This window comes from Gadus macrocephalus, chromosome 9 (genome assembly GCF_031168955.1).
Source record: "Gadus macrocephalus chromosome 9, ASM3116895v1".
Classification (NCBI taxonomy): Eukaryota; Metazoa; Chordata; class Actinopteri; order Gadiformes; family Gadidae; genus Gadus; species Gadus macrocephalus.
This window is the reverse complement of record NC_082390.1, coordinates 8,666,791-8,688,411: the sequence shown is the minus strand read 5'-3', so window position 1 is coordinate 8,688,411 and position 21,621 is coordinate 8,666,791. Positions and strand designations below refer to the sequence as shown.

General features: G+C 49.2%; 1 protein-coding gene across 1 annotated transcript in view; it reads right to left on the bottom strand.

The window, feature by feature from the left end:
* b4galnt4a (beta-1,4-N-acetyl-galactosaminyl transferase 4a) overlaps positions 1–16,281 on the bottom strand; it is a 94,893-nt gene extending 78,612 nt beyond the window's left edge. Inside the window, exon 1 of the mRNA XM_060061703.1 lies at positions 14,951–16,281. Coding sequence (XP_059917686.1) covers positions 14,951–15,182 — 232 coding nt within the window. The 5' untranslated portion in view covers positions 15,183–16,281. The remainder of the gene's footprint in view (positions 1–14,950) is intronic.
* Positions 16,282–21,621: the final 5,340 nt, after the last annotated feature.

Genomic DNA, 21,621 nt, shown 5'->3' with positions numbered 1-21,621 from the left:
CAGGAGACGGTCTGTCGCTTTCAAGAAAAATGTAATTACCACCCCACATTGGCCTCATCTGAGTGTGTGTGCGTGTGTGTGTGCGTGTGTGTGTGCGTCTGTGTGTGCGTGTGTGTGTGTGTGTGTGTGTGCGTGGTTGCCGAAGGATAATGTGAGAAAGTGTGTGGTCAGTAAACCCTGACGTTTGACTCAGAAAGAAGCGAATCAGGGAGGTTCATCGAGATGGGAGCAAGGGGAGAGAGAGAGAGAGAGAGAGAGAGAGAGAGAGAGAGAGAGAGAGAGAGAGAGAGAGAGAGAGAGAGGGCGAGAGGGCGAGAGGGCGAGAGGGCGAGAGGGCGAGAGGGCGAGAGAGAGAGAGAGAGAGAGAGGGCGAGAGGGAGAGAGACTTGCGTCCTCATACACAACCCCTGCTATAGGTGGGCTGCACTAGAGCCAGGCCCCCCCCACCACTGATAGTGGGTAAGGTGGGTAGTTGACAGGGAAGCTCAGAGAGCCAAGATTCCACGGAATTACAAAACATCTCCTTTCGCTTTCAGCAGTATCTATTCCTGTTGAAGTGGTTAAAGACCTGAAAGGCAGAGACCCCTTCAACCATTCCAAATGTTCTATTTCAGGTGTAACTAATTGGGCTGCTTTTAGACACCCCCGAGAAAAACCAAGTTAAAAGGAGTGTGTTTGACTCTAATTGAAATCTCAGGGTGGAAAACATTCATCACGGCCTCGGCCATCGCGAGTGGATCCCTGCACCAGCGTGGGTTCTGCTGAGGCGCAGCTCAACAGGCTCGGAGAGATGGAGGCAGTTACACGCCATTAACTGCTAAGCACACAATTACAAGAGACACAAGTCTGGCTCCAGCTGGGGAGCTGCTTTGTTTGTGAATGAATAGTTATGAGTCTGCTGCTGTTATCGAGAGAGACGCCGCTTTGGAACAGACAGGCGTGTGTTTAACAAGTTACAGCGCTGTAAGTCCTTCATGGTATTATTTACATCATAATTGATAGAATAATTCACTATGTCATTTGCGGTATAATATCAGCTATTGCTGATTGACCTATAGCTACATAAAATGATAATGAAACATAAAATCATATGATGAGGGTAATCACGGAAATCACAAATGGATACACAAGAAATACTTAAAAATAATCATGTTTACTTGAGTATTCCACACACGCAAAATATGTATTGCAACGCGACTAACATTTTGGACAGAGGTAGTTACGGAAATATATGGCCGTTGTTGGGCTCTGTGAAGTTAATTTCCCACTTTTAAATGTATTGAAGTCCATAAAATGTCTGACAATCAATCCTGCTGCAGTTTATTTCAGGCCTCATTTTAGCACTTTGCTCCTGAATGTTTCGCCCGCTTCCTCCCACTTATTTAGCGCACTCTCGGACACACACAGGCTATTGCGAGCGTGTGCGTGTGTGTGCGTGTGTGTGTGTGATATGTATATTAGCCCGTTAATGCGGTATGGCTTGCTAATGCGGCTAGGCTAATTGCAGGCTGAGTGGAGTGACACTGGTGGTGGGCAGAGGAGCCTCCTGCCGGCCATCATGGCCCCTCCTGAAGTGAGGCGTGCTTGGCTGGAGCACGGTACCCCAGGCCAGCCCTCTGTCAAGGGGATCCTTCATAGGTTTCAAGGGTTTAACACAGGACTGCGGCAGAGTACCTTGTGAGACCATCCATTTATTCAAGTTTGAGTGTCGCAATGGATATCAGTCTGGGCTTAGCTTGGAAAGCCTTTGAGTTCCACATAAGTGAACGTTTTGTTCAGAGGTCACCTGTTCCTCTTTTACCGTTGTATTTTGATCTAATTTACATCAAACCGTTTGGATTTGTCCTGTGATTGCTACACTTTCCTTGGATACCGCCATCGTTCTGAAACTCTGCAGACTGAGCTCAAAGTCCCGCCCCCTAGCGCTGATTGGTCCGATCTTAAAGAGGTTTAGCCAATAATTATTGTCATACATTCTTTATTTTACCTCACCACTGTTTTTCTTTTAATTTCGTTCCATCTCCAAGTATAATGTTTTTATATCTAAATGTATTACGAAGAGAATGCCAGAGGTTTCGGCTTCATCGGATCAAGAAATAGGAAGAAATACTCTGATCAAATATAGACGTCCCAGAACGTGATTGGTCTGGCCTTGGGTTATTAAATCTCTGAGTTGAACCCGTCTCCCACATGATGATGATGAAAATGATGATGATAAGGGCCGTTAGGTGCCTCAGACATGAACACCTCAATTACATCTCAGATACACTCAACCCATCCTACCCTGTGAAATGTCTGGTTGTTTCGTCATCAGCCGGCATTTGGAAAGAGAAAATGCAATGGCAGAGAATTGTACGTGAATTGAGAGGAGCAATGACATTGAGGGCACTTAATACACACATTCGAATAGGTAGATCATTAGCTTTACCATTATTTTTTTGTTATTATTATTTTGTTTCAGCTAAATGTGCCCTTGTAGATGAATAAAGTACATATATTTCTATCTATTTACTCACAACATTTTCAATGCGTAGTTATCGATTTCACCGGTTGCCTTGTCTGAAGCACTTTGAGATGATGGCGTCTGAGATGTGCTGTATCAATAAAGCTGACAGCCAGTCGCAGATCACTTGGTAGACAACCCAGGGAAATGTTCTCCTTCTACTCACCCTAATAGCGCCTTGCCGTTCACATGTTTAACTCAACCATTCACATCCATATTCACAGCCCAAGTCAGCCATGATACTACACCCAACCTCTTTCAAGATCTGTTTATTAACCCGACCTGATACTGATCAAATCTGATGGCATTTGAACGTCCTTCAATGTGGAAAGCCTCTAATTCCCTACCTGCTCACCATCGTGTCTTATCTTAAACACACACATCCGTAGTTTAAGATAAAACAAACAGGATGCAGTCCTGTTTGAAGCACGTGTGTGTGTGTGTGTGGTTAAAGCATCTCACTCAGCAAAAAAGATACAGTGAGATGCGACCAGACGGGTACAAATAAATACAAAGTAGAAATATACAAGTTTTACCAAAAAGACAGTTGCATAGCCGTAACGCAAGAAGGCCTGGACAGAAACAGAAGTTTAGCGCTGGAGAGAGGCTGTAGGGAACCGTGGGAGTTCTCATCAGCAGCACTCACAATTGAAACCTCTGTTTTCCAGCCCTCACACTGAAAACAAGCCCTTTTCGAATCAGCTTGTTTGTTATGGCCTCTGAATGCCAGCCGTATTTAAATACACATATAAGTCGGTTGGAGAGGACTTCAAATGACGTCGCATGGGAAATCCATCAAAACATTCTCTCTTCGCTGGCTTTAACCTCGACCGACGCTGAACAATGGAGACGCATTCAGAGCCACCTCCAGAGTCCCACGTTTATTCATGAGGGTGTGAGAGAAGGGCAGCGATGACTGAGGCAGAACGCCATACAGTAGACCGTGTCTGTTCTCCGACGGGGAGATGGATGTTTGCGTGACATTTTCAGAGTGGTGGCAAAAGTACACACATTACTTACTCATGTAGAAGTGCAGATACCGTGTAAGAAAATGACTACAATAATTACTGAATCGACTTCTTTACCCATGTAAAAGTGGAAAAGTACAGGCTCTGAACATGTACTAAAAAGTATTAAAAAGCTTACTTAACCTCACGTCATATTAATATAATTCAAAGAGCGTTAAGTTAAACCATTCTAACACCAAACAAAATAAAGAATACTGAAAATAATGAACTTTTGCTCCAATGGGCAAATCACCTTTCAATGTCAGCTGTAGACCTCGAAACATTGTGATCAAAACCAGAACACACTGCAGGTCTAATTAAGCCTTTGTTAGAAATGTCCTCATCTCTGCAGGAATATAGAAATCTGTGGCAGTCGTAACGCATTCGAAAAATGATTCTTGAAGTCGACAACTTCAATGTTTGCTGCATTGTTCTCACACAGGCGCCATTTCTACGTGGCAAATATCCCTTACCTCTGTCTTTAACGTTGTTTTTCGTCTTGTTACATCTGTCGTGTGTGATAAGCACCAATGGACACACCAAGAGATCGTCTTTTCTGAGCGTTATTCTCCCGTCCATTTAGGGAAGAATCTGTCTTTATGTTGGGAAGGATCTCAATGAGGCAAAATAAAAAGATAATCGATAATTCCCCTCAAATGCATTAAACTAAATTTACAAGCCTGTTTTGAAAATGTAAGGAGTGGAGAGTGCAGATATTTGTGTTTGAATGTAGGGAGTATAAGTAAAAGGTTTTCAGCAAAATAAATACTCAAGTTTTACAAGGTATTTGTAATATATGTACCTCGTTACTTCCCACCTCTGCATTTCAGGTAAGAATAAACACAAAACACACATGATCACACACAACACAGACGTCCATGCCACACACTAACACAAACACAAAGACACACAAGACACACGTCCACGCTGCACACTAACACAAACATAAAGAAACCAACACAAAGTCACCCAATACAGACATCCATGCCCCACACACACACACAAAAAAGAAAAACCAACACAAAAACACACAAGACAAATGTCCACGATGCACACACAAACAAACACAAACAAGGGAGTCTGAGAAACTGTTGGCTGACATTTGTACAACACAAATCCATAACCGAGGCATTTACAGCCATTAGTACGAGTCTGTCCCACCAGGTCCAGCTCGGAGGACGAGGAGGCAGTGTGGTCTCTGAAAGGGAGACCACACCTTTCCCCCTTCCTCACCCTTCCTCACCCTTCCTCACCCGTCCCCACAGAAGCCCTATTCAGCGCCTCGAATGCACAGCACGCTCTTTGATTATAGATTACCATCTCGCAGGGATCGCCTTCGGTAAGGAAACACGGCCGCTGATGCAGTGCCACGCAGCACATCGGCCCGCCACCGTAAGAGGAGCCTTCTCTTAGGGATGGTGGTCGGGTTGGGAAAGGGGGGGGGGGGGGGGGGTCTAGATCTACCAGTCCCAGATCCCCCCCCCCCACAGTGTCTAGCGCCTGCTGCTTCGAGGCATATGGGCTGAGTAGGACGAAGCAGCTTTCTTGAATCGGCCAAACAGCCTGGTGGTTCAGCTCAGTAGATCTCTCTGCTTTCCCACGGAAATAATGAACACACAATACTTAAAGTGAGGGACGTGAGGGACAACCGGATCCAACAATGTCCAACCACCACAACACATCACAGAGGGATGGATCCACTGCACACCTAGCTTTTATCGTGTCAGGAACATGCAAGTTGGACGTCGTTGGCGACCAGCTTGGCCACGTAGCAAAGGGGAGAGAACTGACCCGGCACATTGAACCGGCTCGGAGGCACTGGAGCAAATCAATGTGTGAGGAATTGCAATGGATTTCATGGAGGAGGATTTCCTGATGCATAATGTGCACTTCGATAATCCTTAACAACACAATTAGAAGTAAAGTACCGATGTCTGTTATCACTTAAGGCCGCGGTATTGCCACCAGTATTAAATAATGTATCACAAGAGGGAACTGTTTGCATATAGCTTCTTCTTTCTAATCGCTATATCCTCTGTTAATTCCTGTTCCTTATTTCCTAGAAGCCCTGTCCTTCCTCTTGGTTATCTCCTCTGTTAAACCTGCCATCGACTACACTGTAAATCTGAGCTGTAGTCAAGTCATATTGGAGTGTGTTGCCTTGAGAGGCAGACGATTGATATAATGCTGCGTTCAGGCACCACGCTGTAAATGAGGGTTATGGCAAAGGCAAAGACAAGGGGTCTGGAAAGGTTGCTGCATTTTGTTTCAGAACTTAAGCCTGGTAAATCCATAGCGCATTGTTGGACACGATAATAACACCGCTCAGGTGCTCAGGTCCTTTCAGATAAACACACCACTCTCCGATCCATTCTCCCTGACTCAATCCTATCGTCGTAGCATCGACTCCCTCGAGAAGTGGTGGAATGGGGTTTTGATCGTTTGGCAAATTGGCAGCAATTATGTCTTTGTGACGATGTTTAACTAATACGAACGTCTCCCTCCCCTCTCTCTCTCCCCCCATGCTGTGAAAGCGATTCGCCTCGTCGCCAAAGCCCCAAACAGAGCTCAGATCAGCCGGATGGGCTCCTCCACAAAGCAGCACGCGCACACTCAGGATTGGCTGGTGATTGGTAGTCACGACAACATCCTCTTTTGGCATATCCTGGTCCCTGACCACCTGTTGGGAGAGAAGGGGATCCTTCTTCTTCTCCCCCCCATGTTCCTAGGGCAAGGGGGGACAGAGCATCGTTCAGTGCGTTAGCAGAGCTGAGCCCAGCGCTGCAGGGCTCAGCTCTGCTAACGACGCGCTAATGGGGGATAGGAGGCTAGCCTGGTAGTGGCTAGGAATGCACACACACACAAACAGACACACACGCACACACATACTCAGACCAACATACATTTAGACACACACAGGTTAGAAACTCCTACATATACACACACTCGTGCACACGCATACAACCACACAGATACAGACACATGCCTAAACACACACACACACACACACACACACACACACACACACACACACACACACACATTCAGACACACGCACACACATACTCAGACACACGCACACTCACGCACAGACACGCACAAGCACATAACAAATCAATGATACAAGGACACAAACAAACACACAACACAATTAAACCCATCAAACCCACGCACAGACACACACTCGCGCGCACACACGCACAAGGAAAAAACGCAGACAAAGCAATTCAGAGCTCTCTCCCTAACTCCCCCTTTGTTGTTATATTTGAGGATTTTCCTTTTTGCTCGTTCCCAAACTAACATCCACCGACCCCCTGCAGCTAACTACCTGGCCGGGCTCCGAGCCGCTCATCTTGCCCCCGGCCCCCCTACCTGGAAGGGGTCTGGTTAGGTGAGCCAACCCACATCACATTAACCCCGCTGCGGGGCGCTAAACAACTCCCCCTCACTCTCCCCACCACCACAACCACCCCCACCTCCACTCATAACACTCCCCTCCTCCTCCAAGACCTCCAGCCACGTGGGGTATTTGGCCGCACAATGCAACCAGGGTCTGGTCGCTCTGGGTCTGCCCATACCCCCCCCCCGAGGGAGCGAGAGGAGGGAAGGTATTTCTGAGGGCTTTTTAAGGCCCTGCCAGCGGCCTTGGCATTCACTAGAGCGCCGGCTCCACAGAGGAGACGGAGCCAAGCCGCCTAACGAGAGGAGGAGAGGAGGCCCTCTGAACGAGAGACGGGAGAGAAAGGAGGTGGAAGGAGGAGGTGGGAGAGACGGCGAGGGAAGAGAATCGAGGAGAAAGAAAGAGAAAGAGAAAGGGAAAGCACGGGGTGTTGAATTTAAATCATAATAACAAGCATGCTAGTGTGACCGTGGAGCATGTATAAAGAACACAATGCGAGAGCGTGGAGCACATTTTGAAACAGCCACCCAGCCGCCCAAGGCTGGCGGTACGGCAGAGAGGATCCAGAGAGTGGGATGCAGCGCACGGCACATCCCACGATGCTCGCCTGGCTAGGACTTCACACACACACACACACACACACACACACACACACACACACACACACAGACACACACACACACACACACACACACACACACACACACACACACACACACACACACACACACACACACACACTCTCAGACCCATGCACACACACACACGTGTACACACAGAGACACACACACATACACAGACAAATGCACATTCAGACACATACACACAGACAAATGCACTTTCAGACACATACACACACTCAGAAACGCACACAGATACACGCACATTCAGACCCACACCCAAATATGCACATTCAGACACACGCAAACATTCAAAACCCCCCACACACACACACACACACACACACACACACACACACACACACACACACACACACACACACACACACACACACACACACACACACACACACACACACACACACACACACACACACACACACTTTGAAGTGGAGGAGAAGAGGAGGGAAGCAGATTCGTGGCAGAGCTCTGGAACACAGCTCTGTACTCCGGACAAGAGCTCGGCCCGGTTCCCGAAACGCCGACCAGACAATGCACGGCCGCAGGCCCGCAGTAGTTCCCTCCATTGTTTACCCGTGACGAAACGGTGGCGCTCTTAAAATAGCAGAAGAGAATCATCATTTCGTATCGAGGGCCGCTTCCAGATAACGTGCGTGGAGATTTGTGCCCGGACGGAACCTATCATGTTTGGTCTGACTATAATCTCTACTTGTAAACAAACATTAGTCATCAGAGGACGAGCTGGGCCAAAGGTCACTGGCCGCATGGGCCAGGGGCTTTGAGTCATTGGCTCTCGATGGAAGACCGCTTTCATAGCTCACTGATTCAGGACTCGGATGGGAGGATTCATCTAGATTCATATAGTCGTTTTCTGTTTCTGTGAATAAGTGAGCAAATGCCGAATGCTCCAACACGGACTGGGCACTCGCCAAGGCCACTACACGGAGAAGGGATTAAGACGAGCAGGTCTAAATAAAGACTACACCTCGGTGGCCATTAACAAGGCTAATTCCTCGCTCCGTATGTTGGAGCCGCTGTAGAGAGGGTTCGGTTCATCTCGTCTCAAGGAGCATCTGCCGTAGACGATAAGGTACAATTCGGTTCTCCTTTCTTCGATCGAGTTTCTTTTGAATTTCCTTGATTTCACGCCAGAGAATGAATCATCTCAGAACTACAAAAGAGTAAGTTTGCCACAATATTTTCCGACAGGTGTAACCAGTATCCAGTCATGAGTGACAAAGTGTGCTTGAGTTGCTTGTGTGCGGTGGTTCCATGCTTCACCAGGCTACACCAATGTCCTCCTGCATGTGTTGCCACAGGCCAGCAGACAGGCCCCATGCTGTACCGTGTCTAACCTCACGACACGGATATGAAGGAAAGATGCAGTCTCTAGGCTGCTTATCATGAGAGCTAGAGGGAGGATTTTGCTATCGAGACAAAAGAACAACCTGCGTTTACGCTGCTCTCGCACAAACTACATTTGCAATAGTGCATGGCCTTCTCACTAACTCGGTCAGAATCCATGTCTAAAGACGGCGGTGGCTCTGTGTCAACAGCACACAAACATCAAATTTACTTGCGTCACCGTTTTCGTAATTTGTATTTATTAATAATAAAAATAAATAAGCCAACTGCCCATACAGGACAAGACGGCTTTTGCCCATCCTTCCGTTATCTCCCTTGGCAGCCAGACAGCCAATCGGCCGAGGCTTCCGAGAGCTCCTGCCAAGTGTGTACTGTACCAAGGGGGTCCTGGGGGGGTTCATGGGTCTGTGAATGAGTGTGCAGCCACATGCTCCACATTCATTCATCAGAACTTAACCAGAGCCTTCCTCCATCGTGCTCGCTTCATGTACTGTGTGACTGCCACGACAGGAAGATGTACATTAAATACACATCTTCAAGAAACAACTGATTGGCGGGTAAAATACATTGGTTCTGTCTTCAACTTATTGTCCAATTAGAGGAGAGCTTTTGACAGCCCACCCCCTTCATACTCCTCCCCAGATGGCTGCCAGAGACGTTGACTCGGTGAAGAGAGTGAAAACGAGAAAACAAACATGAATGGGATGAGTTATGCATTCCGACTACTGCTTTGGTTGTGTGTCACATGTCCCTACACTGAGACAAAACATCAAACATCTGGATCTGAACATGAGACAGAATGTGCAAAAATGTCTGTATTACCTGTCCGAACGTGTGTGTTTGTGTACGTGAGTGTCTGTGCATGGCGTTTTCAAACAAGTGAGTACCGGTATGTATGTTTCTGTGTGATACCTCTGTCCGTCTGTGATCTGTACGCGTGTCTCTGTCTGTCTATCTGTGTGTGCATGCCTGTCTGTCTGTTTGTTCTACACGTGTGTAATAACCATGTGGAATCAATAGCAGCCTGTGTGTCCCTCCTAGCCCCCTCTCTCCCCTCCCCTCCTCCTCCCTCGCTGGCCGGTCGGAGCTCAGGACACAGGGAGCTGTTGTGTGAGTGGACGACCCCTCATCTCATATGCACCACAGAGCCGCCTGCCAACACTCTCTCTTTCAGAGTTCGATGAAACAGACTCACACCGCTCAGGTCCTAAGACGTCTGCACACTATATATACACGTTTAATATTAGATTGAGAATCAACAATATATTATTACAATAACTGTCGCTAATTTGTATTTTCTATATTTCTACTGCTCCCTAATTTTCTATCTGGATCAATAAAATCCTTAACTTATCGTTTAGAGGTATTTGCTGTTAATCCTTTAATTTATATCCAGTCTGGGATTGATACAGCCCTACCTGGATGTAATAACCCCTGGTCACAGCTACAAGTTATCCGTGTTTCTTTGACGTCTGCAGTAAGGTATATGTTTCTATGACCTCCCTCGCAGGTTCTTGTTCTCTTGGGTGCTGGCCTATCGATGTGTAAAATTGATCTTTATAGGTTCACTGGTGTGTGCGTATTCGATGTGGAGTGTGTGTTTAATGTGTGGTCCCTGCAGATTAGCTGGCAGGGATGCAGCCAGAAAAAAAACGGCAGTGGACCATTTTGGCCCGGAGCCAAAGGAGTTGTTTTTTGATGTGGTCTGAGATGAATGTTTACGGGGATTTCTGGAAGAAAAATAACTCAAAAACATTCCTGTCCACACCAATCTTGTTTTAGGAAATATCTCCATCCACCATGCTGGGCAAGAACTATTACAATACGCACATGATTATGCCAGGTCAGTAGGGGGCGATAAGGCTGTATGTGAGGACCATTAAAGGGTTTCTTCTTGAGAGGCAAATAACTTCAACGCAGCACAGTGTTGTGGTTATGCTTTAATGCCGGACGTTGCCTAGCGACACGCACAAACACGCCCCTTTTCCTCGGACGGCGAACTCGCCATCTCGGTTGAACTCAGTGGTGACCGAGCAAAATTCCGAGACAGAATTCAAGATGGCTGCGCCCAGTGTGACTTGAAGTATGAACTGTTTTCATTGTGCTTGGACCACTTTGGTGGTTTAAATGGCAATTTCAATCACTCGTATTACTGCAATACCTTACTGCGTCCGTATCTCTGCCTATTGCCTATAGCCTACTTATTTTGGAGCGCTTGGTCCTCTGCCAATGCTACTGTGACAACAGCTTTCCGTCAGTGTTTTCCTCCAACGACCGAGCAAAATACTAAAACGCTTGAAGTGTGGGCGTGGCGTCAGATCCGAGATCCGAGTCAGTTCGCAGAGAATACTCGAACGCAGCATCAGTACCACAAAGGAGGAGTACTGAAGACGAGGGCAAAACGAGTACGGCTCAGTCCGGCTCACGCCCACTTTTGGCGGTGGTAACGCAATCCGTATCGCACCTTTGCGAACCGAACCGTACCGCACCCTGCAGTGATAACGCGCCATAAGCTAACAGTACGAGCTAATATAAACACACCGGTTGTCCTCCTTTGTTTGTAGGTTTGTGGCGCATGCTCGGTGTGGGTGGCCACAGTCGCAATGTGTAAATCGGGTACATGATGTCATCGTTTTTGCGAAACCTCAGTTTTACTGGTCAACACAAAATCAACATAATAAAACACACACCTGAATTAACTAATCATCAACTCAAACGCATTGACAGACTGGAGAACCACAGGGACATGGACACATAAATATATACCTTATAACTATGCAAGGTTCATAACACACTATCGTATAATGACACAGAAACCAGGAGAGGACTATCTCTACAGAATGGGATAATTAATTGAGAAAAGGCAACGTCTAAAAATAACCTAACTTTCTCGGGGAATATGTGAAAAGTGTACATTTCTGAAACTAAACACCTCGACAGACTTCACCCAGCATCTGTGGTTCTTTAAGATATGAACTTGAGGTAAAACAAGGACAATGACAAAATGGCGGCATTGAATGCAGGTATAAATTATGTTGAATTGTACCATTTTTAATCATTGACAGAAAAGGTTGATGCCATCATTAATCCTTAAAATTGATCAATTTAACAAAAAAATTATAATAATGGAAATGACAATATAGAAAGCAATATCTAATCTGAAGATACGATAAAACGGCAGATTATCAATCAGGGTTTATTAAATGTTCATGGAGACGAAGGATATTCATCACAAAGATATATTATTTGATCACCTGATAGTTCAGAAAAAAGAAAACTGGGGGGGGGGGGTTGGGGGAGAAATCCTCCCCCCCTCCAAGACAATCCTGATAATCACTAATCAGTCTCAGGATACCAGGCCCTTGGCTAGCCATCCGCTGTAGAAGGAAAGGCTAAGGACCTCCATAGATCCATTAAATCCATTACATCCATAGGTCCTACAATTCAACTAAACTCTCCCAGCAGGGGAGTGATTCCCCCAGGACCCCCACATTAACGACCCCACCCCCCCTCAACCTCAGGCCTCTAAAACACGAGGAAAACCTCCTAGCCCCACAAGGAAGGAACCTCGAGAAGGAACACAGGGGAGCTTCTCCGAGGGCCCCTACTGCATTAGGGGCCTTAACAGGCAGACACAACGGAGTTGGCCCAACCGAGCAACAGAGAGGTTAAGCAAGAGGAAGTTGTTACGATATCAACAGGAGGAGGAGGGTGAGAGGGGTCGGGCTGAGAGGAAATGGTTCAGCGAAGACACCCACCGCAGCCTAATCAGTTCTTTCATTGTTCGACCGGCGAGAACGATACCAGGCGACAGACAGACGCATTAAACCGGTGAGACACAAGAAGAGTGAGGAAGAAGGGAAAAGTAGCAGTGATCACCCGGGCAGCTTCGGAATAAAACCAACAGCACACAGTGACAAGTCGCACGCATGCTACTGTGATCACTGGCCCCTAAAGGCCAGCGGAGTGTAATATAAGATGGCTCAAAGGGTGAATCCCTGAGCTGACCGGTGCTTCTTCATCCCCGGGAAATGCCGGGCGAGATAACACGTCTGATGTGATCGGGGTCAGAGTGGCGTGACTCCTATCTGGCGAGAGAGGATGGATACCCAGCTACACTCGCTGGGGGAGGGGGGGTCGTGGGAAGAAATGTAGGGGGCATTAGGGTCTCTCAGACGGGGGTGTGCTCTACTCTGACGGCCCAGGAGGGGAGAGACGGGGGGAGGTACCAGGGCAGTGTGATTTCTCGAGGAGAAAGGGGGAGGCGGGAAAGGATACAAGTTAAAGAGGGCACGGTTTACCATGGCAGATACTGTCAGAGAGACAGAGACAGAATTTCTGCACTGCTGTCAATTTCAGATGGCTCAATGTTTGTCGACTTGGGTGTTCATTTTTGAACAACCTATGAATAAACACGGTTACGTGAAGTCTGGCCGACTGCACTGCAGCAATTAAAGAGTAATCCTGGGAGCCCTGAAAGAATGTAACTATTCAGCCACAAGCAGGAGAAACTCTCTCTCTCTCTCTCTCTCTCTCTCTCTCTCTCTCTCTCTCTCTCTCTCTCTCTCTCTCTCTCTCTCTCTCTCTCTCTCTCTCTCTCTCTCTCTCTCTCTCTCTCTCTCTCTCTCTCTCTCTCTCTCTCTCTCTCTCTCTCTCTCTCTCTCTCTCTCTCTCTCTCGATAGACAGCGGAGGTGAGGCTCTTCGAGCGGCGTTCCTTCCCCTGAGTGCCGGAAGCATCCCGGGACTGGAACAATGGAGGAACCAAAACAAGGCGCACGTGTGTTCGGAGAACGGAGCAGGGAAGCGGAAGAGATGCCTGATGGCCGTTCTTAAACGCCTTCGCTCTGGCGGTTACTCTCGTCTGGCTGCTCGCCAAAATAATCTGTGGCTTAATGACGGCAACACCAGTAACAACAACAATAGCAACAACATCATCATGTCATCCACCATCTATTGTCGGCATCTATCCACATCTGTAAACCCTTTCCAATGTGTTTCAAACTTCCCAATACCAAATCCAAACAATTCAACCTTGGAAATTAAACCACCATCATTCACAAATACAACCATCACCCAAACATCTGCTTTTTAGGCAGCATGTGGCTCAGGAGGTAGAGCTAGTTGGCTGGTAACCGGTTACCAGCTGGTTACCAGATGATCCCCGGCTCCTCCTAGCTGAAAGTCTAGGTGTCCCTGAGCACGACACATCACCCTAACTGCTCCCGAGCAGACAAGCTGGCAGTCGCTGTGTGAGAATGAGTGCATGAATGGGTGAATGTTAGGCAATATTGTAAAGCGCTTGGTAAATGCAATCAATTTACCATCTGCCACACACCCTTTCATCCGTACATCATCAACCCAACACCTAAACCATACATTGGCCTATTCTAAAACAGCAGTACTATGACTCATCACATGAATAGAGAAAGATCAGGAGGGAATTGAGCGTCACAGGGAGATAAGGGTGCTCCAGCTTCCATCACATCTACATCTGGACCCTACAGGTAGCCGGACGTCCTGACCAATCACAACATGTTTTCAAAGTTCCGCCACCTCTCAATCAATCAATCATTTACATTTACATTCAGGGTGTTTAGCAGACACTTTTATCCAAAGCGTCTTACAATAAGTAGGCTACACTACACAAAAAACTAGCGATTGTAAGTGCAGTGCACTTACAATCGCTAGATTAACCCATTGCCCGTATAAAACAAAGATACCATTGTGTAGCATCTTATCTTAGCTGAGTACTATTTTTAATGCAAGGAAGTACAACATACAATATAAGTGCACACATTAAGCGCCAGGACGCACAACATACAATAAGTGCGAACATTAAGTGCCAGGACGTAGACCATACAATAAGTGCATCAGAGGGGTATGGCGGGATAAGGGGGGGAGGGCAATGCAGAGTCCAGGTGAACTCTGAACAAGTGAGTCTTGAGTCTCTTACTCTGGCTGGTGAGCGACTCTGCGGTCCTGACATCTCGTTCAAACAGGAGTAATAACCAGGAGTTATTATAACCCGCTTACCTTTGCCATAGTTGAAGTGCAGCCTGATGCTCTTGCCCTGGTTGATGTGCAGGTAGGTGAACCACACGGCGAAGGTCAGCAGGACCAGCAACAGAAGCAGTTTGAATTGCTTCCGAATTTTCTTTACAGGGAAGCGCAACATCCTCGCAGAGGCATCGTCAGGTGGCCGGGCGGCGGAATCGAGGTCCGCGGAAACGCATCCACGAAAAAAAAAAAAACGCGCTTTGATCATTTACGGCGTGACATGGTCCCAGCGTGACCCGAAGCGCGTAACAGAGGTGTGTGTGCGTGCGGGTGTGAGTGTTTGTGCATATGTGAGTGAGTGAGTGAGTGTTTTCCTGCTGATTTAAGAAGTACGTCCGAGCAGATAGTCCCCATGACATCCACGGAGAACACCAAGCTGAGGAAGGAGTCTCCCGTTCAGGTGCGCGTCTCCAGCGCGTATCCTGATGTCTCCACGTCGACCGACACGCCCGCGACGTGTGACGTCCGCCTCCGTGGGGAGAGTCTGTGATGAACACATGTGAGCGGGGGGAGAAAGGGCTTCTGTTTTTCTTTCCGCGTTAGATTCCGCGCTGCGCGCTTTTGCAGAGCGTCCGTCCGTGGCAGCGAAAAGACGCGCTTTTAATCAGGAGTTGGAGGAAAACAGCGGTTCACTCACTAATCTGCTACAAATCCGCCGGCTCCCAGGCGTTACTGGGAGACCGAGGCTGGTGTTTGATTCATCGGCCACTCGCAAGCATCAACCTCCGGGATTAGAAACAGCCAAGTGCGCATCGCTCCAAACAAACACAGATGTCTCAAAAACCGTCTCGCGACCTAATTAAGAGTCGACACCCAAACCCGCACAACTCTCCATACTTCAGTGTAGTAGTTCCTCGTATAAATCCCTGTTTGTTCCACGACTTCAAAAAGCGTATTGAAAATATTAAATAAAAAAAATAAGAGTACAAAAAAGTATCGTCACTTTTGTTAACGGAAAAGCACGCGCTTGTCATCGGCGCGTGTCATGGCGCGCGTTTCACGAGTGTCCGACGTTTATTCCGTCATGTGAGAAATATTCATCCACGATAATGGCTCTCGAGATGCACGCTTATATTATGAGTGCGCGGGGACAGGGAGGAGGAGGATGAGGTGGAGGAGGAGGGGCAACGCGCCGTCATACCTGAGCTCCTTTAAAGCCCCCCGAGAGCGCCGACCCGCGCGTGGAGGGGCTCGCTCACACAAGATCTCCCGCTTCAAAACGTTCCCGTCCAACCTCGAGGTGCAGCCCAGCGATCGTCCATGTGCGTGTGCATGTGCAGCGCCCCTCCTCTCCCCGCCCTCCCACCCTCCCCTGCCCCCCCCGCCGTGCCGCTACCTCCGAGCAGGTGCCGCCCCCCCCACCCCCTGGTTGTTTCAAAGTACTTGGCTAGTGCAAAAAGAGAAGCGACAATCCACCGCCGCGCGGGCGTCACGGCGAAGCGGCGTGCAGGACGGCCATGTGGAGCCAGGAGGAAGAGTGGCTGACGCTGGGCTGCTAGCAGCGTCGTGGTGGTGGTGGTGCCCCGGTTGTTATTCTACCGAGAGGTTTCTCCGGTAATGCGCCGCCCGACTCTCTCTCTTTCACTCGCTCTCTCTCTCTATCTCTCCTCCCCGGACGCGCGGAGGAGGAAGAGGATGTCCGTCTGTCTTCAGGACAGGAGGGATGCCGGGAGGAGGAGGACCACCGCTCAGCGATGCATCTGATCCGGGATGCGTGCACTACAATGAGAAGCTGGAGGAATGTCTCCCTACACCGAGAGGCATCGCCGTACACCCATCATCGGAGCAGCATCTTGACGCCGCAGACCAACCTAACGTGGGAGGAGAGGAGTGGGATTGGCAAGGGCGCTCGTCCAATCACAGCCCCCCGCTCTGCAGCCAGAGGGATGACGACACCGCGTTGGGTTGTTGTTCTTTGCTCCTGCTGTGATGATGAGGATATTGAAATCATATAAAGGCAGATCTTTCCCCGGTGTTGAATAACCGTGCAGCATGTGCACTTCAACTGCGTCTCGGACAAAGCGCAGCCTGTCGTTGGAGCTTCTTTTTTTTTTTAAAGAGTTGAAATAGAACCGGGATTTATATATGATAGCCTATAAATAAAGATTGCATGATGCCATGGTGTTACTAAGAGAAGCACTTTATTGCGTGACTTTGTGAGTAAAAGTGTCATCTGTGGAAAGGCAGAGAGAGCGTGGAGCTGGGAGAGAGATCACTCTCTCCTCCTCTCTGCATCCTTGGCTGCCGCCCGCTGGTCTGAGCGAGAAGGCATCAGAAACATCACATAATAACTGAAACGTTACGGTGCGGTTACCAACTAATGACGAGTAAAGTTAATCTGTAGAAAGGAGAGAAATTTTTAACCAACTGTCAGAAACATGCATACAGATATGACGTGATTAATAATAATAAATAAAGGCGAAATTACTGGACCCGATGAATATGACCTCCTTTGTACTTCAGCCCATCTGTGCGTCCGTCGTAATCCTCCGTTTTAAATGGATTGTCGTGTAATCTTCCATGCGAGCATCGGGCATAAATAAATACATCAGATATGTCGTACAGATTCGGGGAGTTACTAGACGAATAAAGAGAAAAGGATGAATCCAATAAAACCGTTCTTACAGTGCTCAATATATACTGTGCTTATAGCAATTGATATGACGTCAACCATTATATATTATACAAATAATAATAAAAATGAAAAAAGATAATAAGTTGAGTTGTGTTTGTGTAGCCCTTATCCAAGCCCGGTCTCACAGGATTTACCGGCCATATCTGCAGAACAGATATTATCCCTAACCCCAGCTTGGAGATCCTCAGCTTCATTAAGGAGGAGGGCATCTTGAGAGTAGCCCAGAGCGATAGATCAGAGTGGTGGACCCCCCCTTCAGATTCAGATTCAGAAGACTTTATTTGCCATGACATGTAAACACGTTTGGAATTTGTTTTGGTACAGTGGAGTTTACAACAGGACAGACAAGACAGGACAAGACATTGCAAGTGTAAATAAATAATATAATAAATGTAGAGTGCCAAAGTGCAGAGAGCTCACGTGATTGGGTACAACAGACAGACCATTAGATCACTGGATCACTGAGTGGGGAGACTGGTCAGGGGGGGGGGGGGGGGGGGGGGCAGTGCATTTAGGAGTCGGATGGCCATGGGGAAGAAGCTGTGCGAATGTCTAGTTTTTAGAGTCTTTAGTGACCGCAACCTCCTGCCTGAAGGGAGCGGAGCAAAGAGACCGTGGCCTGGGTGTGCTGGGTCCGCCATTATCTTCCTGGCCCTCCCCAGAGCCCTGCTGTTAAACAGGGCCCCAAGGGGGGACAAGGGGCATCCAATCACCCTCTCCGCCGAGCGTATCACCCGCTGCAGCTTGGCCTTGTCCTTGGCCGCTGCAGCGGGGAACCAGGTGATGATGGCGGAGGTGACGATGGACTCGATGATGGCCGTATAGAAATTCACCAGCATGGATGTTGGCAGCTTGAATTTCCTGAGCTGCCTCAGGAAAAACAGCCGTTTCTGGGCTTTTTTCGTGAGGGCATCGATGTTTGGCCCCCACTTCAGGTCCCGAGAGAGCGTCACCCCGAGGAATCTGCAAGACTCCACGGCACAGTGAGGAGCTCAGAGCGGTGGATCAGAGTGGGGGGACCCCCCCTTCCAGTCACGTGAGGAGCTCAGAGCGGTGGATCAGAGTGGTGGACCCCCGCTTCAAGGGATGGTGAGGAGCTCAGAGCGTTGGATCAGAGTGGGGGGACCCCCCCTTCCAGGGACGGTGAGGAGCTCAGAGCGATGGATCAGAGTGGGGGGACCCCCGCTTCAAGGGATGGTGAGGAGCTCAGAGCGATGGATCAGAGTGGGGGGACCCCCCCTTCCAGGGACGGTGAGGAGCTCAGAGCGATGGATCAGAGTGGGGGGACCCCCCCTTCAAGGGACGGTGAGGAGCTCAGAGCGGTGGATCAGAGTGGGGGGACCCCCCCTTCAAGGGACGGTGAGGAGCTCAGAGCGGTGGATCAGAGTGGGGGGACCCCCCCTTCAAGGGACGGTGAGGAGCTCAGAGCGGTGGATCAGAGTGGGGGGACCCCCCCTTCAAGGGACGGTGAGGAGCTCAGAGCGGTGGATCAGAGTGGGGGGACCCCCCCTTCAAGGGACGGTGAGGAGCTCAGAGCGGTGGATCAGAGTGGGGGGCCCCCTCCTTCAAGGGACGGTGAGGAGCTCAGAGCGGTGGATCAGAGTGGGGGGACCCCCCCTTCAAGGCACGGTGAGGAGCTCAGAGCGGTGGATCAGAGTGGGGGGACCCCCCCTTCCAGGGACGGTGAGGAGCTCAGAGCGGTGGATCAGAGTGGGACGGGACGGTGAGGAAGGTCGAGGGCGCTACGTTGACATAAATAGGTATTACAAGCTAACATTTGAAATGCTCTAAAAAATGGCCACTGAGTACTGTCCGTGGTGATGGGCGTTGGCTGGTCGACAGGCTGTTGAGCAGGCTGGTGAGAAGGCTGGTGAGCAGGCCGGTGAGCCTGAGCAGGCTGGTGAGGAGGCTGGTGAGCAGGCTGCCAGCGGTCGGCTCTAAGCAGGTGTCCAGTCACCATCACAGCAGCGCACCCCAACAGAGTGCGCTTTCGCTGCTTTACGGTCGGGTAGGGCTGGGCGTACGAGGGGTGTGCGAAGAGAACGAGGAGAGAGAGAAGAGAGGGGGGCTCTTTGAGTATTGGTTCTCAGTAAACATTGACTCAGCAGCTCTGGGCCTCCGTCCAGGCCGGCATTATCCTCACCAGCGAGAAGGTGATCCCTGTAGAGTCCGGAGGCACGATAAACCCACAACGCCGCTTTCTTGACAATCCCTGGAATTCTTGGGATTACATTCTCGGTGTAATCTGGGATTTACTTTATTTACAGAGCGTCTGTGAGAGAGACGACCGTATCGCTTCTTCGTCTTCATATATTCTGCATCTACCTGTCTGTCTGTCTATCTGTCTCTCCTCTTCCCCCCCATCATCTCAGAGTGACACTCCTTCCGTCTGTCTCCCCGTCTGTCTGTCTGTCTGTCTGTCGGTCGGTCCGGGAAATGGCCTACATGACCCTTAACATCACACGCATGTCTTTATTTTTTCTCCCTCTCTGCTCCTCCTCATCCTGCTCCTCCTCTCCCTTCTCCTCCTCCTGCTGCTCCTCCTCGTCCTGCTCCTCCTCCTCCTCCCTGCCAGCTTGCAGCTGTTGGGCTCAGGTGAGTGATAGGAGGGGAAATCACCTCAGGATTATAGGCTCTCTCATCCGGTTACCTGAGAGATGAGTTCTGCCAGCCCTGCACCCCGATGACCCCTCCACCTCCCTCTCAACTCCTCTCTCCTGCCTCTCATCTCCTCTCCTTCCTGCCTCTCATCTCCTTCCCGCCTCTCATCTCCTTCCTGCCTCTCATCTCCTTCCTGCCTCTCATCTCCTCTCTTCTGCCTCTCCTCTCCTTCCTGCCTCTTATCTCCTCTCTCCTGCCTCTCCTCTCCTTCCTGCCTCTCCTCTCCTTCCTGCCTCTCATCTCCTCTCTCCTGCCTCTCATCTCCTCTCTCTCTTTCATCTCCTGGGAGAAAAAAATAGTGGACGAGAGGATAGGGCAGGATAGGAGAGGGGAGGGGAGGGGAAGAGAGAAGAGGAGAGGAAAGGGGATGAGAGGAGAGGGGAGGAGAGGGGAAGAGAGGAGGGGAGAGGGGTTGAGAGGACAGGAGAGGGGAGGGGAGAGAATAGGGGAGGAGAGGAGAAGAGAGTAGATCTGAGTAGAGGGGAGAGGAGGTGAGGGGATGAAAGGGGAGGATAAGAGAGGGGAGGAGAGGAGAGGGGATGAGACTAAAGGAGAGGGGAAGCGAGGGGAGGGGAGGAGAGGGGAGAGGAGAGGGCTGGAGAGAAGAGGATAGCGGAGGAGAGGAGAGGAGAAGAGAGGAGAGGAGAGGAGAGGAGAGGAGCAGAGAAGAAGAGTGGAGGAGGAGGAGGAGGAGGAGGAGGAGGAGGAGGAGGAGGAGGAGGAGGAGGACGAACGATGGGAGAGAAATATTCATGGTGGAAATGTTTGGCTCTAGCCTAGTGGTGCGTTACATAATCTGTGACTGTCTGAAAAACGATCAAACTGTTTAGAGGAACAATAACAATGCATTCTATTTATAGTTAAGGAACAAAAATGTCACCTACTCTATACATCACACACACACACACACACACACACACACACACACACACACACACACACACACACACACACACACACACACACACACACACACACACACACACACAAACAAAAACACGCACTCAAAGAAGCACCCCCCCATACACACACAAACACACACACACACATCACAAATAAACCAGCACACACACGCGCACACACACACACACACACACACACACACACACACACACACACACACACACACACACACACACACACACACACACACACACACAAATAGTATTTGAAAGATCAGACAGAGCTCAGTAACCCAAAGTAACGGTTGCCATATGAACTGAGTGAAGCCGGCAGTAGCATGCGCTGCACTGTGCACCGTTGATCTGTCTGCACCCGATAACCACTGGCAGCGGCAACAACAGCAGCTCACCCTTCGAAGCCTCCCAGAATAACGCTGACCTTCCCCGCG